Consider the following 17,925-nt stretch of genomic DNA (forward strand, 5'->3'; position numbering starts at 1 on the left):
ATTTTTTTCTGAGAACAATGCAATTACAAAGCTTCATAGCCAAGTCCCTGCTCTGCTCAGGAGTTTATACACAAGCAGGATCCTCCTTGGTCCATTTATAATCAACTGCAACTTCCCAGGGAAAACTCCTCCTCCACAGAGTCCAAGACAGGCTGAGCTCAGAAGCCTGTGTGGGTGTAACTGACCAGCTTACCCCTAGGACTCTGTAAGTCATTCATGACACACGGCACTCAGAACATTTACATCCACCATCAGGCAGATACACATTTCCTCCATGAGAGGAGAAAACACCCTGCACACCACAGCTTCGCAAAAAGAAGCAAGTTAGGCTTCCAAAGCCTGGTCCGAGGTCCCCTTCGTAGTCAGTCCATCATGACGCCAGGGGCCGCTATCTGATGACCTCCATGTTGGTGGTCGACGCAGTCCACGAACTTTGCCTCAGGCAAGAAGTTCCTAAGTAGAAAGCTGACAGGTAGCAGAGCTTAATTTTCTAAATACAGGCACAGATCCTAATAGATCTGACTCCATGCTTTGGCAAGAGGTTGGGAGGTAGATGAGTCACCAGAGACCCAACAGACTCCAGGGTACAATATCACAAAAAGATACATGGTCTTTCCTCCAAAATAGAATGTTGCCAAACTCTTGGCCACTGCCTTTTAGTGAGCCAAGAAATCAACTCAGTGGGTGGCAAACAGCATTAAAAGGAAAAGAATAAAATGAAATACCAGAACTGCTCTCGATTTCTAAGATAAATCTCTCTCATGAAGCTTTTTTTTTTTTCCAATTTTTATACACATATGCCAGGACCCACTTCCGGGGTGAGGGCTGTGCTGGGTTGTGTATAAAATCTATTTCTTAGCAAAAAGGTTTGCAAATGTCCTTCAAAGAGCAGTGTAGCAGGAGAAGCTGTTGGGGTAGGACTTAAATATCTAAGTTCTGGTCCTCGATTGACAAATGTGCACACTAGGTCCCTGTTGGCCTCTACCCAATATTCTGTGATAATCTAAGTGGGATAGGACAGTTTTTCAAAAATTTATAAAAATAAATACAACTTTATCAAAGATGAACCCTCTGATGTCTTTGCCTCTGAAATTCTTTTCTTTTATTTTTTTATTTTATTTTTTTTTCTTTTTAGGGCCACACCTGCGGCATAAGGAAGTTTCCAGGTTAGGGGTCGAATCGGAGCTACAGCTGCTGGCCTACACCACAGCCAGAGCAACAGGGGATCCAAGCCATGTCTGTGATCTACACCACAGCTCACGGCGCTAGATCCTTAACCCACCAAGCAAGGCCAGAGGTAGAACTTGTATCCTCATGGATGCTGGCCAGATTCATTTCCATCGAGCTACAACGAGAACTCATGCCTTTGAAATTCTCGAACGGTGACAGAATTACACCCCCTTGTGTGGTGGATCCTAACCCCCAAAAGCTCTTCACTCCTTCACCAACTGAACTCAAGGCCTACACAAAATGTTGAGCTTAAACAGGTACATGGCAATGGTGTGCAAGATGAAGTCTGGAGCACTTGACCTTAGCGGAGGTGGTTCTGGGCTATGGCATTAAAGGACCCGGTTGACATGATGAGCAAGTTACTCTGCTGTCAATCTGCAACCTGTCTGACTGCAGGTTCTGTCTAGAGAAATTTGAGCCCAAGTGTTCATAAAATACATGTTATCAAGTTGTAACACATGTACAGGAGGTGAATACATCTTAAGGGGACATCCTGACGCATTTTCACGGCCTGAGCATATCCACTGACAATTTTCCAGAGGAAGGATAGAATGGGACCAGAAGCTCTCCTAGGTCTGCTCCCAGTCACCCTCCTCATTTCCAATTCTCACAATAATTTTGCTCTTTAAGAGTAAGCAAGGCTCAGAACCAGAGTCACCTGCAAGCAACAGTATCTAGACAAAATTGACTAGCTCTACACTTTTTACCATTACCCTCTCTTTACAGCATGTGCAAATGGTTTTCCACTTGCAATCATGACATTTGGTTTCCTCAAAAAAAAAATAAATCTAGATGAAAGAAAGCATGCTGCTTTAAGAAGAGTGTTAAGCGTTGAACAAAACAGGTGCTACATATATGGTGAAGACAGGGCAGGTGGTATATAACTGACAAGTCTGAGAAACACCTGTTCAAGGTTTGCTGATTAGTCTGAAATGCTCAACTGACTTTCTGACAATCCTTCACTATGATTTTCCAAGATTATGGTGGATTCTCTCCCCCAACCTCCAGGTTGCATCAGACAGACTAATTTCCTCCCTTGCATAATCTTAAAATAGTTTAAGGATTTGCCCTCCCTGGAGATGATACAATGTTATATTTATACCCCTCTGGCTTGTACTTCTCATAAAGAAGCATCCTGCTTACTTAAAACCAATATAAGGTGATTCTGAATGAGAAGAAACATCCATCTTTCTCAAACCTCCACTATTTTAAGGAGTTTTATTTTGTTTGTACTTTAGGGCTGCATCTGCAGAATATGGAAGTTCCCAGTTTAAGGGTCAAATTGGAGCTACAGCTGCCAGCCTGTGCCACAACCACAGCAACACTGGATCAAAGCCACATCTGTAACCTACACTAACAGTTCAAGTCAACGCCAGATCCTTAACCCAATAAGTGAGGCCAGAGATCGAACCCACATCCTCATGGATTCTAGTTGGGTTCATTTCCACTGAGCCACAACCAGAACTCCTATTTTAAGTTTTAAAGGGTCACTTAGGACTGGGATCAGTTATAACAAAAGGCCAAAAACATGATATTGAAAGCTTTTAATCATTTAATTATGGCAACAACAACAACAAACCCTTCCATGGACTTAACGTTTAAACAAACTAAAGGAGCAAGGAAAATATTTCAATTGACATAGCAACTTCCTTTCTTGCCCTCTTCTCTCTCAATTAGTGTAATTCCCTATATGTTCTATTAAATCTAGTAAGTTCAGCAGATGAAACTTTAAGCATTTCATTTATGAGATGTACTTAACGTATCAAGTAAATTCATCTAAGCTTACCTCTGAACAGGCTTTGCAGTAATTAAATAACACTGTCAAAACAAAGATTTCCTTGCCTGCACTTTACATAATACCACCTACCCAAAGGAGTCTCCTTTCATTTCTTAACAAAGTATAAAAAAAGAGGCTTTAAACAAGGACTATATTTAAAACAGCTTAAAACTTCATCTGATTTGTCCTGGGTCTGCAATGAGCAATCCACATGAGATAAAGGCAAATCTCACAAGTAACTAGTGTGAAGTCAACGTATTCAGGCATTTATATAATTCATTCACAGATTCATGTATGCATATATTCATACATAGAGTCAAACACATAATACAGTTTTAATAAGCTCTTTAAGCAATCCTAGAAAAATCTTATTTGTCCAAACACAGTCAATTAAAGGTCTGTGGCTAATAAAAGTTAGAGTGTGGTTTAGAACTTGATGAAAACACAGATACCAAGATTAAGGTAATGTTTCTCTGAAAATAATTCAGCCAAACATGGCATTAAATGTCCTTCCTCTCTTTGATCATGTTTCTCTCTGCTGTTTCATTACCAAAGGCCCTTAGATATCAAGAGATGGATCGGGGCAGCTGAATGAAAAACTGATAAACTTCACCAATTTTGTTACCATGATCACTAGTCCTTTTAAAGGAAACAGGCAAAAAATAATTCTTTTTTTCTGGTTTTTAATCTTACCTTTCAGCCACCAAAAAAATGTACGATGTTCTTCCACTGATGGTACTAAGATGGTTCGAGCTTTCAATAAAAATAGGATGAAATGGTTTTATTCTTCATTCCCTCTTTTCTAAAAATTTCTTTATCGGCAGCTATAGTCTATTCCAAGTCCCCAACCATATGTTTCTGTTACCTCACCAAAGGTTCCTGTAGGCCCACTGACTCTGCCAGGTATTTCAGAGAATGACACAAAGAATTTGAAATCCAGTAACACTGCTGCAAAAAAAAATCGCACTTCATCCTATTTTTACTTGTGCTCCTCCCATTTCACTTAAGCTAGAGTTTAGAACAAGTAACGACAATCCTATAGGCTCCACATGTTATTTCCATGTCGCATCAGATTCCAGACACAGGCTGTTGTACCCTGTGATTGAGCAAACTGATTAAAAATTTTTGGCAAAATAATGCTTACTACCAGTAAATTTTCCTATTTTTATTTTTACTCTTTATTGCACTTTTCACTTTTTCTATGTTGGTATATCACATTAATGCCAATATATAAAAATGTTATTACCCTAAAAAGAATTCGATGTAACTTGCCATCTTTTTTTGTTTGTTTCCTTTTTTCTTCTTTTTAGGGCTGCACCTGTGGCATAAGGACATTCCCAGGCTAGGGGTCAAGTTGGAGCTACATCTACAGGCCTATGGCACAGCCATGGCAACACCAGACCCAAGCTGCACCTGTAACCTACGCTGCAGCTTGTGGCAATGCCAGAACCTTAACCCACTGAGCCACAATGGGAACTCTCATCACTTGCCATCCTAATGGAAGATTTTGTTCAAAGAGCTACAAACTTCACAATATAAAAAAAGGAGATATTAATCTGTTTGGAGGGGGCACTTCAAAAATAGCTGATATTAAACACACAATTATCTTACTTTATTTTTAGAAAACTGAAGTCGGTACATATGCAACGAATTACCAGGTTGTTCACACTAAGATGTAAACTAAGAATGATTCCTGACAGATCAGTTATTGTCATTTACGGGGACTGAGGAAGAGACAGCTCTTTTCCAATCCAGATTCAAAGGGTCACTAATTAAAAAAACAAACAAACAAAAAAAAACAAATTGTCTTTTTGTTTTCTTTTTGGTTTCCTTTGCTATGCAAAAGCTTGTTGGTTTGATTAGGTTCCATTGGTTACTTTTTGCTTTTATTTCTGTTGCTTTAGGAGACTAACCTGAGAAAAATTTGTAAGGTAGATGTCATAGAATGTTTTGCCTGTGTTCTCTTCTGGAGTTTGATGGTGTTTTGTCTTCTATTTAAGTCTTTAAGCCATTTTATTTTCGTGCATGGTGTGAGGGTGTGTTCTAGTTTTCATTGATTTGCATGCAGCTGTCCAGGTTTCCCAGCAATATGTGCTGAAAAGACTGTCTTTTTCCCATTTTATGTTCTTGCCTCCTTTGTCAAAGATTAATTGACCATAGGTGTCTGGGTTTATTTCTGGGTTCTCTATTCTGTTCCATTGGTCTGTATGTCTGTTTTGGTACTAGCACCACACTGTCTGGATTACTGTAGCTTTGTAATATTGCCTAAAGTCTGGAAAAGTTATGCTTCCTGCTTGGTTTTTGTTTCTCAGAATCAAAGAAAACAAAAAGACAACTTACAGAATGGGAGAAAATAGTTTCAAATGAGGCAACGGCCAAGGGCTTGATCTCTAAAATGTACAAGCAATTTATACAACTCAACAGCAAAGAAGCCCACAACCCAATGAAAAAATGGGCAAAAGACCCGAATAGACATTTCTCCAAGGAAGACATACAGATGGCCAACAAGCACATGAAAAAATGCTCAACATCACTGATTATTAGAGAAATGCCAATCAAAACTACATGAGATACCACCTCATACCAGTCAGAATGGCCATCATAAACAAGTCCACAAATAACAAATGCTGGAGGGGGTGTGGAGAAAAGGGAACCCTCCTGCACTGTTGGCGGGAATGTAAGCTGGTACAACCACTGTGGAAAAGAGTATGGAGATACCTTAGCAAACTATACATAGAACTACCATATGACCCAGCAATCCCACTCTTGGGCATATATCTGGACAAAACTTTCCTTGAAAAAGACACATGCACCCGCATGTTCACTGCAGCAGCACTATTCACAATAGCCAAGACATGGAAACAATCCAAATGTCCATTGACAGATGATTGGATTAGGAAGAGGTGATATATATACTACTCAGCCATAAAAAAGAACAAAATAATGTCATTTGCAGCAACATGGATGGAACTAGAAACTTTCACTAAGTGAATTAAATCAGAAAGAGAAAGACAAATACCATAGGATATCATTATATCTGGAATCTCATGTATAGCACAAATGAACCTTTCCATAGAAAAGAAAATTCTGGACTTGGAAAATAGACTTGTGGTTGCCATGGGGAAGGGAGAGGGAGTGGGATGGATTGGAGCTTGGGGTTAACAGATGCAAACTATTGCTTTTGGAATGAATTAGCAATGAGATTCTGTTGTGTAGCACTGAGAACTATGTCTAGTCACTTATAATGGAGCATGATAATGGGAGAAAAAAGAATGTATACATGTATGTGTAACTGGGTCACCATGCTGTACAGTAGAAAAAAAATGTATTGGGGAAATAACAATAAAAAAATTAAAAAACATTAAAATGATATATTCACAACTGGAATTTTGGGTTTATGAAACTTACACACAACTATCACTGGCTTGTTAGAAGGTCCCTCTAGCCCAGCCTCTACAGAACAACAGAAAGGAAACAACACAGCAAAGCTAACCACCTGGGGAGCATTTATTCTGGAGCCAAACTGACAGTTTTCAGACACATGCATCACATTTTTTATTGCAGCAAACTTACGTATATGTACAGGCAAACTGCTTTGTATACTTTATTGCACCTCTATACTTTAAAGATGATTGTATTTCTGTTACTTTTTTTAACAAATGGAAGATTTGTGGCAACCCTATATCAGGCAAGTCTACTGGCACCATTTTCAACAGCATTGGTTTCCTTCATATCTCTGACACATTTTAATCATTCTGGCAGTACTTCAAACATTTTCATGATTATTATATTGTTACAGTGACAGGTGATTGGTGAGGTCTGGCAATTTTTAGCAATAAGGGATTTTTAATTAAGGTCTGTACATTTTCTTTTAAAGACATAATGCCACTGCATACTTAGTAGACTCCACTTTTATATGCACTCTGTTGAGATATTTACTTTACTGCAGTGGTCTGAAACTAGGCCTGCCACATCTTCAAGGTATGCCTAAAGGGCATCCATATTTTACAGAAGAAAGCAATATCAGAGATGAGAAGTAGTTTGTCCAAGGTCACAAAGCTAGTAATGATAGAACCATGATTCAAAATCTGGTCTGATTCCCAACTTTGTGACTCTTAACCACTTTATAAACTGACTGTCCTTCTCATGACTCTAGTGTCAGTTACCTTCCTCTGTCCATATGGCTGACATGGCAAGTCCCAGAGCCAGGGACCACACATTACCTCTCTGCTGATAGTTTCTCTCCCCCTCTGAGCCTAAGAGCACACACAACTGGATGATTTTCTGCAAGCCACAACCAGATCACTCTGCATAATTCACTGACCTCCCAATTTTTAAAATAAACACCTAATATGAATTGCATGCTTCGGGCTAATGAATTCTCAAAACAACGTGCTAGGAAAAGAACACAACTGCCTTCTTTTAGTGTGTATGGCTGCACCCATGGCATGGGAATTTTCCAGGCTAGGGACTGAACCCATGCCATAGCAGTGACCCAAGCTGCTGCAATGATAATGCTAGATCCTTAACCCACTGCATTGCAAAGGAACTCCCCAAATTGCCTTCTATGATTAGCGGCTGCCAGCATCTTCTATTCCATTCCAGAGTTTCTTAGAAAATAAAACATAACTACATTGAGCTCATTTTAAAAGCAGACTGGCACATCTCTTTTAGGAGGGGAGTGGCTAAGAAACCCAATACTCTAAGGCTTTCAGTTCTCTTGGTCCCCAAGAGCTGTCAAATTATTTGCTAGGGCCAGGAGGGAAAGAGGAAGTGATGAAAGATGGAAATTAAGAGAATAAAAAGAGCCAAAAGGAACGGGGAGTGCCACCCTCCTGAGAAGAAGGATGGGACCCAGACTCTCTGCAGCTCAAATGACTATCAAAATAGACAAAGGCAAATAGACAAAATGGAAAAGCTAAAGGTCTTGGAACAGTGTGGTGCTCAGTGTGGCAGGGAGCTCCCTTCTAGCTGCCCTCCCTGCCAGGCTCATGGGAGTCATTCATCACTATTAGATGAAATCTTGCTGCTGCAGCTGCCTACCCTGGGGTACTTGGGGTTTTCAGTGAAAGTGGCATAACTGCAAACCCGTGATTGTAGCTGCCAGTCTGCCCGTCTTTGAAGTGTAATTCCCATAGACAATTCCTAACCAAATGCTCCCTTTTCCTGCTCCTAGCACCCTGGTAGACAGGCCCTGGGCTCAATTTATATTTGCAAAATGGTGTCAACCTATTGCTTTGAAATGTTTCCCCAGGGCCTCTCCCATAAAGCTTATTTTACACACACTTCACAGTTGATAATTAAAGTGAGACCATTCCAAACATACCTTCCTAATTTGATAGAAGTGCATCTAGCTCTTTGTGTCTCATACCAACAGAAAGACAGAAACTTAATTAAGAAAATGACATGGGTTATTGTTCTCAAAACCCCCATACTTAAAGATAAGGGTCTAGATATGATGTACAAAGAAGAAAATGGGAGTTCCTGTTGTGGCTCAGTGAGTTATGAATATCACATAGCATCTGTGAGGATGCAGGTTTGATCCCTGGCTTGCTCAGTGGGTTAAGGATCTGGCACTGCCACAAGCTGCAGCAAGGTCATGGATGTGGCTTAGATCTGGTGTGGCTATGGAATAGGCTGGCAGGTACAGCTCCAATTCAACTCCTAGCTCAGGAACTTCCATTTGCTGTAGATGCAGCCATAAAAAGAAAAAAAAAAAAGAAGAAGAAAACTGAGTAGAGAATGTCGCTTACCTGTACTATTGTCAAGGGTTTGCATTTTGGTGGTCTTAAGAAATTACCAGAGATTTAATTTTTGCACCTAATCTTCATCCAAAAAATTTAATGGGGATGCCAGTCGTTTCTGATTTATTTTTTATTTAAAAATGCTTTGCCAGACTTTTGGTTCAGTGGGTTAAAAATCTGGGGTTGTCACTGCTCGTAACACTCCCAAAATTAACACATCTTTACAGAAGATTGTACAAGATGATGGCTATTGGCAACAGAGGGCTCAAGTCCCTAGCCTTCCCTGAAACTGCATTTACCATCTCAAAGCAGAACAGAACACAGCGTTTAACCCAGACAACTGTTAAATCAATTCACGTGCTGCCAAGTGGGAGACTAAGCACAAGGCAAAAGTGAGCTTAATTCTCTAAGCCAAGAAGCTTGAACCCTCGTGACAATAGACGCTTGGATGGCCTCTAGAATCTTTGAGGAGGAATTTCAGTGCAGTGCTCATTTAACTTATCTACAAACCATGTGAATAAAAAATCCTGGGAGTTCCCACTGTGGCTCAAGGGGATTGGCAGCATCTTGGGAGCCATGGGATCAAAATTTGATCCCTGGCCCAGCGCAGTGGGTTAAGGATCTGATGTTGCTGTAGCTGTGGCTTAGTGTCATCACAACTACAGCTTGGATCTGATCCTTGGCCCGGTAACTCCATAAGCCATAGGGTAGCCAAAAAAAATCCAGATCAAGAGGGAAATGAATGTGAGGTTAGCACATGCCTTAATAGGACTTTGCTGGTTTCTCAGTAGGCCTTAGTTTCCCTGAGCTCTTCCCACAGTTTTTCAAGTGAGGCAAATGCATAACAAGTGGGGGGCCTCCCATGTCAGTCAGCTGATGAACCAGGGAAATCCTCAAGAGCTGGGGAAGAGAGCTGGCTGGAAAGAAGGAAAGATGCTATGTTCCTCATTAGAAAATATTAAGATTTCTAATAATCCTTATAGCAATAGCCACCACTGTATCTGATTGTTCACCTTTTGTTCATTCCTCAATAACTCAGGATAGAGCAGAATGTGATTGGTCCGTAAGAGTCTCGAGGTCACAGAAAAAGATGTTACATATGTGATGAAACCTGCTTATGTTGGTCGCCCCATTTCCCAGGACCCTGAGCAGATTTTTCCAAAAGTTTCAAGTGGTTCGAAAGAACAGCATCATTCCACAAAGCAAGCCTGTGGTTTGAGTGTAGGAGCACAGCCCTGTCTTCAAAAGGCAGTTCAGAAAGTATGCTCTGAGGCAGAAAAACTACAACCACTGGGGTACTGATGGTATAGGTGCAGAATGAACACAAAAGGTTCTGCGGGGAAATTATATTTAGTTTTCTACATAGGAGCTGAGTATATGCAGTCAAAGGTGGGAGAAGAGCTTGTGAAAAGGGCCTGGGGCAGCTCGTCAGGCAGGACAGGGAGAAAACAGATACAAAATTATCAGAAGAAAACAATGTATCTCAGGACCAGAAGTGAGGCAGGATGACATAGCAGTCTGTCTGTCCCAACCTAGGGCAGATGGGAGACCTGACGCCAGTGGAGAACTTGAGCTCCTGGATCAGCGAGGCTCCAAAGGTGCAGCCACATGGGCTGGGAGTGCACTTGATCTAAGGGGCCCCAAGGTTCCCAGCCGCAGCTCTAGGACTGGCCCTCACAGGCTTGCTTCTCAGGCCCTGGGAGCCCCTAGGCAGCGAACCCAGTCACAGCTGTCACGTGGCAGTCAGGCTAGAAAGGAGACATGGTGACAGCTCTGTTTCTGAGCAACTTAACTTGCATTCCAAGGTCTGGGAATAAGATCAATCTCTACCTGTGATTCTGCTTGGGGTCTCTAACATGTCCTGAGGTAGAGCTGGAAATCTATGGAAGCATTTTTCACTGTCACAAGGATTGGAGTGGGGGGCAGGGATGCTGAAAGTTCTACAATGCACAGAGTTCCAGGCAATGAGAAACTATTATTCTTCCAGCATAAGTTTTCTGTATCCTCCCAGACATTAGTAAAGGTAAAATAATGAACTTTTATAACTACCCGAGTATAGACCCTAAGTCTGTTTTATATATAAACGCTAAGGGTTTCTTTATTTTTTCCTGCAGTTGAAATATAGAAGTTACATACTCATGTTCACAACAGCATTATTCACCATAGCCTAAAGGCAGAAGCAACCCCAGAGCCTGTCCAAAGATGAATGGATAAACAAAACATGGTATGTACTTTTATACAAAGAGTAGAATAGGACTCAGCTTTAAAAGGGAAAGAATTCTGACACATGCCACCACAAAGATGACTGGGGGGGGGGGTTGCATCACACTAAGTGAAATGGACCACATGCATAAAGAGTAACACTGTATGATTCTAATTATAGGGCACCTGTTGGGCTTCAAGGTCCCTTCAAGGGGATAGAACTCAAAGCCTTTGGCCAAGCCAAGAATTATCAGACCCTTATCATCACCCTACCCATCTCACTGTAATGCTCCCTCCTTCCCCACCTTGAGCAACCTGGCCTACTCCTTCCTACCTCCTACTAGGAAAGGTATGTGGCCTACTCCTCACCCTGCCCCTATAGGACCATTAAACATCCCCAACCAACCAGCAAGTGTATCCTAAGACCCCATCTTTCCCCAACCAATCAGCAGGTCAGCAGGTGTATCCAGAGACCTCTCCTCTCCCTAGGCTATAAAAACAGACATGACCAGAGCACAGGGTAGGCTCTCCCTGATTATCAGGAAGTCATCTGTGCTTGCAGTGTCTCTCATTTTAAAGTCTTCTTTCTCTTTGGGGTTTGCTCTCCCTGATTATCAGGAGTCTGCTTGCTGTGTTAACAGCATATCTTGCCTCAATAAACTTGTCTTTTCTTTATCTTGCTTTGAATGTGGAAAATTCTTCTTTCTGACCCACATGCACAGACCACTACAGCACCTAAAATAGAAGGGTAGCATCCAGGAGTTAGGGGTGATTAGGGGTGAGGAGGGGGCTGTTGTTTAATGGCTGCAGCTGCGTCTGGGAAGGCAAAAAGCTCTGGGAATGGATGGTGGTGATGGCTGCAGAACCATGTGCAGGCACTTAATGCCACAGAAAGTTACACCTAAGAATAGTTAACATGGTAATTTTCTAAGTTTTTTTTAATTTAATTTTATTTTTAATTAGAGTATAGTTGACTTACAGTATTATGTCATTTTCTGCTGTATAGCATAGTGACCCAGTCATACATACATATACATATATACATATTCTTTTTCTCATACTATCTTCCATCATATTCTATCCCAAGGGACTGGATATAGTTCCCTGTGCTATAGAGCAGGACCTCATTGCTTATTTATTCTAAATGTAATAGTTTGGGGTTGGTAAATTGTAAATTTTGTGTGGTGTATATTTTATCATAATATAAATACACACACATATAAATCAATAGAAGACTGTACTCTGTTGTCCCATATCTTAACCACAGTCTGTTCACCACCATGGAAAATTCAACCATGGCCTGTGATGCCACTTGCGGTACCTCCTAGACCCTGCAGCACCTGCAGGAGGGGCACCATATGGAGTTCATAAGGAGGTGCCAGCATCTGGCAACAAATATCACAGAGTCTTCTAAATTTGCTGTGCCCAAGCATTTATATGTTGATACACACATGTAATTTTTTTTTTTGGCTGCACCCAAGGCCTCTGGAAGTTTCCCAGCTGGGAACTGAACTCATGCCACAACAATGACAACACTGGACCCTTAAACTGCTGAGCCACCAGGGAACTCCCTATATACATTTTATTATAAATGACCTTCCTTTTCTTTTTCTTTCCATGATAGTATACAGATTCTACCAGATGCTGTGTATGTATATAAATATTATTTATGAATTTCATTCATGATAGTTTTGATGTTATTTCAAAACATTTATTATAAAAAACAAGGCAAATAGGCCTGACTCTGAGGTGGGTGGAAACCATTGCTCTGGTCTCGGGGTAGAGACCAGCAGGAACAGAGTTAACTGCTGATGACTCTGCACTGAGGATAAGACTTGGTCAGTCACTCGGATTTGAGATAAGCATCCTTGTGCCAGGATTGAAGTTCATATGGTGAAAGCCTTGTGGGAGTTTGCCCACTCCTTTGAGAAGAAATCTGGTGGAAAACTAGAAAGCTCCTGACTCTTCTTAGTGATGAAATCCACACGCACACTTAAAATAATCAAATTCATGCCTGGTAATAAACTCAGACAGAGACGAGGTGAACCAGAGAACACAGTTTTCAGGCATGGGAATTGCTGTATCGTGTCAAAAGAGATTAGAATTTGACGAAGAAGGGCACGGGGTGTCAACTGCAATTACCCATACATTGTTTCTCTATTGTGATCATCCTTCTTTCCACCTCAGCACTGGGACATGATTAATATTTTACATACTGTCCAAAGGGGGAATGTGACTTACCAGAAAGCGTACTGAATGTTTCAAATACAGATCCCCCCCTTGCCAAGAGAAAATCCTGCCCAGCTGTACATTTCTCATTTGCAAAACATAAGAGCAATGAAATTCCATTACTTAGGGAAACTGGCTGTTCCACCAAACCCCTGGCAACGGAAGCTGTATTTATCTTTCAGAACAATAGTCTCAGAAAATGTATTCGCTCTCTCTTAAAAAAAAAAAAAAAAAAAAGACAGTAAGGACACATTTTAGCTCTTGAAAAAGCACTCTTATCCAAGCAATTTCCTAGGAGGGAACATCCACTACCCCCAACCAAACTGGGAAGTATAGAGACTGATGCTAAAAGCCAAAAGAGCTGCAAATTCAAGAACCCTTCAAAAAATCAAGGGCAAAGTAACAATATTAATAAGATCCTTAAAGCAAAATCAAGGGTCCTTTTAATATGTAAGTTGCCACACTGCACCCACTCCTTCAGAAGAGTAACTCTTACAATCTAAGTCATTTGGTTTGTTTTCCTGGGGAGAGAGAACCATCTATTCTTCCAAGGATTTAGGTTAACCTGAAGTGTACCACTTTGCATACTGAGGAATTCATCCAAATGAGACCAGAAAAGTGAGACTTTGTTTTCCTCTTTCCAATGTTCCCTTCCACGTGGCCGCATTCCAGTGGGTTAACTCAATCTCCCTCATGGCTTATCCCATGGTCAGAGTTCCCACTTGTTCCCAGGTTTGAAAGAGGCCATGAATATACTCAAGAAATATAGGTGTTCCCGAGATGGTGCAGCAGGTTAAGCATCCGACTACTGTGTCTCGGATTGCTGTGGAGGTCTGAGTTTAATCCCTCAGCCCAGCATGCCGTGGCTTGGATTCAATCCCTGTCCCAGGAAGAAACTTCCATGTGCTGCGGGTGTGGCCATTAGCAAAATATATATACAGATGATATGCAAATGCATTTGGAACAAAAAAACATTCCATGGTCAGGGTATCATTTGTCGGGTTCCCTATTTAAAGTGCTATATTATGGCAACGGCCCATGGGTGGGCTTCTTGTAAGCTTTAGCATCTCATCTTGGATTCTCATGATGAATTTTTTTCCTCAGAAGGGATCCAACAAACTGAGCCCATATATTTACCCATTAAAAGTGCAATCGAAATGGTCAAAATCACAGCAAAAAATAGTCATTTCTATCAAACTTTGCAACAAGAGCCCATACAAACAGTCAGGAATATAATTCTCTCCCTTTCAGAAACACGATGCACACTAGGACACTGTGCAACTCTATTCCAAAGTGTCCTGGATGGGGTGGAGGGAGCCATCTTGCCCCAGCATAAATCTGTAAGTCTCCCGAGTAGAATTTTAAAAGATAAATCAAGAAATGAAAATGAGGAAGGTGCTGGCAATATTACTGACCCTCCTGACTATCTACCTTTGCCTGCACAGCCCTGGACAATCAGCTGGTGTTACAGACCACAGGCGAAGATGACATCAAAGAGGAACAATGCCTTTGCAGAAATAACTGCAGTATAAGTAAGCTCTGAGGACTTTGAAATGACGCCAAAGCTGGCACGATTATCCCCCGGTCACTGATCTGAACAGAGTCATCAGTGGCACAACAGGGATTGTCCATCTGGTTCTAACTAGCACGCGACTCCCCACTGGTTTTCACACAAAGCTGTAACTGCAGCACATGAAAGAGATGCAAGGCCGCATGACAAGAGCCACATTGGGAGCAAGCTACTCGTAACCTGGCTTCTCTATATTTAATACAAACGAACACCTAACGCCAAGGCAGTCAACACCCAAGCTGGTCTCACACAATCAGAGAATTCTGCCTCCTGCTCAAACATCTACCAGTTTCAGCTTCCCTCCCCACCACACATCTTGCCTTGAGCTGGATGAAGACGGGATGGCATTCGGCCTCCAAAAGACACCAGCAGTGTTCACATACCTCAATGATCCTGTCATGAATTTGCAGGCCTCCGTCCTTGGCTGCCGGCCCACTGTCGACTATTTTGGATACAAAGATTCCTTCACTGGACGATCCATCTTGGTTGTCCTTTGGGTTAAAAAAACATAAGCATGAATGCCAGGCATGAAGCTGGTTATGAAAATAAAGCTTACACTCTTAAAAGAGTCATGGGCTCTCATTGGTGTCACAAGTATCACAAGAGGGTCAAAGCCAGCTGTCTCCCTTCATTTCTGTTTGAAACTAAAATTAACACATGCTAAAATGATTCAAGCCACACCAAAAGGTATAAAATGCAAAGTCCCTGCCATCTTTAACCCTCTGTCCTCCTATCCTTTTGCAGCATCTTTTGGCAGCTTATCCATCCTTTCCACATTTTGATGGATCACCTTAAACGTATATCTGGTTCCTTTTTCATGAACATAAATGGGACTATGTTCCCCATATTCTTGGGTAACCTGCCTCTTTCACTTCACTTAAAAACTTTTAGAGATTTTTTTCGCCATCAGTTCACTGCTCCATCACCCTTTTAAGTGGCTGGACAGTCTCCCACACAAAGATAATACTGCTTCCAGTTGTTGCTATTAGGAGACAATTAGCACTCCTTCCAGTTGTTGTTATTTGAGATAATTAGTACTGCTTCCAATTGTTATTATTAGAGACCATGTCACCCCCTCTAATACCTGTACTCTGAAATATCTTTACCAGTACATATTGGGGCAAATCCCTGACAATGGAACTGCTGGGTCAAAGGGTATGCGTATCTGATAGAGGCTGCTAAATTATCTTTCAGAGAGCTTGTACTGGTCGCTCATTAGACAGTTTCTTTTCACATTCTCATAAGCATGGTGTATTGTTAAACTTTTAAATATCTAATAATCCAATGGTTAAAGCAGGCGTTTTATCTTTGTTCTGATTTACATCAGAAAAGCCCACCATGCCCCCTCTCCCACAATCCTAATAAATTCTGGTCTCCAATCTCCTTGAATCCCTTTAGATCTTTCAAAGTCCAGGCTGAAACTTTCTGGGAAAGAAGACAGCTCACTGCTCAAACTCCTTCCTTTATTTAAAATCAAAAAGCTCAACAAGCTCATAAAAAAAAAAAAAAATCCTCACAGCTTGCTCATGAACTTCTTTCCAAATAGCTCTCCAAGCCTGTGGATTAAGTTTCTCGTGATTAACAGATGGATTTATAAATGAAATGGCAAAAGTATGTGCTGTTTCCAAACAAAAGCATTTGGAAAGTTAAGTTCAGGATGTTCCACAAAACCTCCCAAACTACCATCATGAAAATTTCCTTGCCATAATGCCATAAGAAGATCTACATCTATCAGAATTTTTCTACATGCAAATACATCAAAATTTCATTTGTTAAAAAATAACTATGAGGAGTTCCCATCGTGGTGCAGCAGTTAACGAATCCGACTAGGAACCATGAGGTTGCGGGTTTGATCCCTGCCCTTGCTCAGCAGGTTAAGGATCCAGCATTGCCGTGAGCTGTGGTGTAGGTTGCAGACAAGGCTTGGATCCCGTGCTGCTGTGGCTCTGGCATAGGCCAGCGGCTACAGCTCCGATTAGACCCCTAGCCTGGGAACCTCCACATGCCGCGGGAGCGGCCCAAGAAATGGCAAAAAGACAAAACAAAACAAAACAAAACAAAACTATGAAACCGAAACCAAACTTATGGTTACCAAAGGGGAAACCTGGGGGTGGAGAGGGATAAATTAGGGGGTTGGGACTGACATATACACGCTATCATACATAAAATAAGATATGCAACAAGGACCTAATGTATAGCACAGGAAAATCTACTCATACTGTGTAGTAACATACATAGGAAAAGAATCTGAAAAGGAATGGATATATGTATGTGTACAACTGATTTACTTTGCTTTATACCTGAAACTAACACACTTTCTAAGTCAACTATATTCTTATAAAATCTATTTTAAATAACTATGAAAATACAAGTTTCTTCTTTAAAAGGCAAAAAAACAAAACAAAACAAAATCCAACCCTATATTCTAAAGAGGGAAAGAGATGGCTTTGAAGTGGTTCGATCTACCCCTTGAAGTTCAACAGCAGTAACCAGGGTAGGAAATGCATACTCCCACTTCTTCTCTCCCTCCCCTTCTCTCTCTCTCTCTCACACGCACACACTATATAATGATATAAATAGGATTCAAAGAAACCAAAAGCACAATCTAAAATAACCACTAAGTGTTTTCCCATCATTTATCCCCATAGGACAAAGAGGAGTCTCTCACTGCCATCTGGATTCGATCAACACTCTTCCAGGAAAAAAGGAGCAGCAGGATAGGGGGTGCTGGGCTAGCTTAGCTGTCCCCCCAAAGGCATCACTGCCCAGCATCCCCCTCGCTCTGCTCAGGCCTGCTGCACACTGACCCTACATGTGTATTTCAGATGTAAATACAAAACAGCACAGCAGCTTCTATGTCCTGAACACACACTATGTACCAGGTACGCAGCAAGTGTCTGTCGACCATTTGATCCTCACAATAACCAGGAGTGGCAAGTACTGTCATTATCCATTTCATAAATGAAAAACCTGAGACAGAGAGGTTAAGCAACTCACTCAAGGTCACCCCAGTTAAAAGCGGCATAGGTCCGATTCGAACAAAGGAGAGGATGATTCTCTTACACAAGCTCTAAGCACCATACTATCCTCCATTGAGGGGATTCTCAAAAATATATTTCAATTCAGAAATCCAACATTCTAGGCTATGGAATATTATTGCATGAGAGGATCCT

The 17,925-nt window shown here is 41.3% G+C and overlaps 1 protein-coding gene across 1 annotated transcript in view; it reads right to left on the reverse strand.

Annotated features, from left to right (window-relative positions):
* PDZRN3 (PDZ domain containing ring finger 3) overlaps window positions 1-17,925 on the reverse strand; it is a 245,086-nt gene that overhangs the window by 206,476 nt on the left and 20,685 nt on the right. The window contains exon 3 of the mRNA XM_021069221.1: window positions 15,136-15,243. Coding sequence (XP_020924880.1) covers window positions 15,136-15,243 — 108 coding nt within the window. The remainder of the gene's footprint in view (window positions 1-15,135; window positions 15,244-17,925) is intronic.

This window comes from Sus scrofa, chromosome 13 (assembly GCF_000003025.6).
Source record: "Sus scrofa isolate TJ Tabasco breed Duroc chromosome 13, Sscrofa11.1, whole genome shotgun sequence".
NCBI lineage: Eukaryota > Metazoa > Chordata > Mammalia > Artiodactyla > Suidae > Sus > Sus scrofa.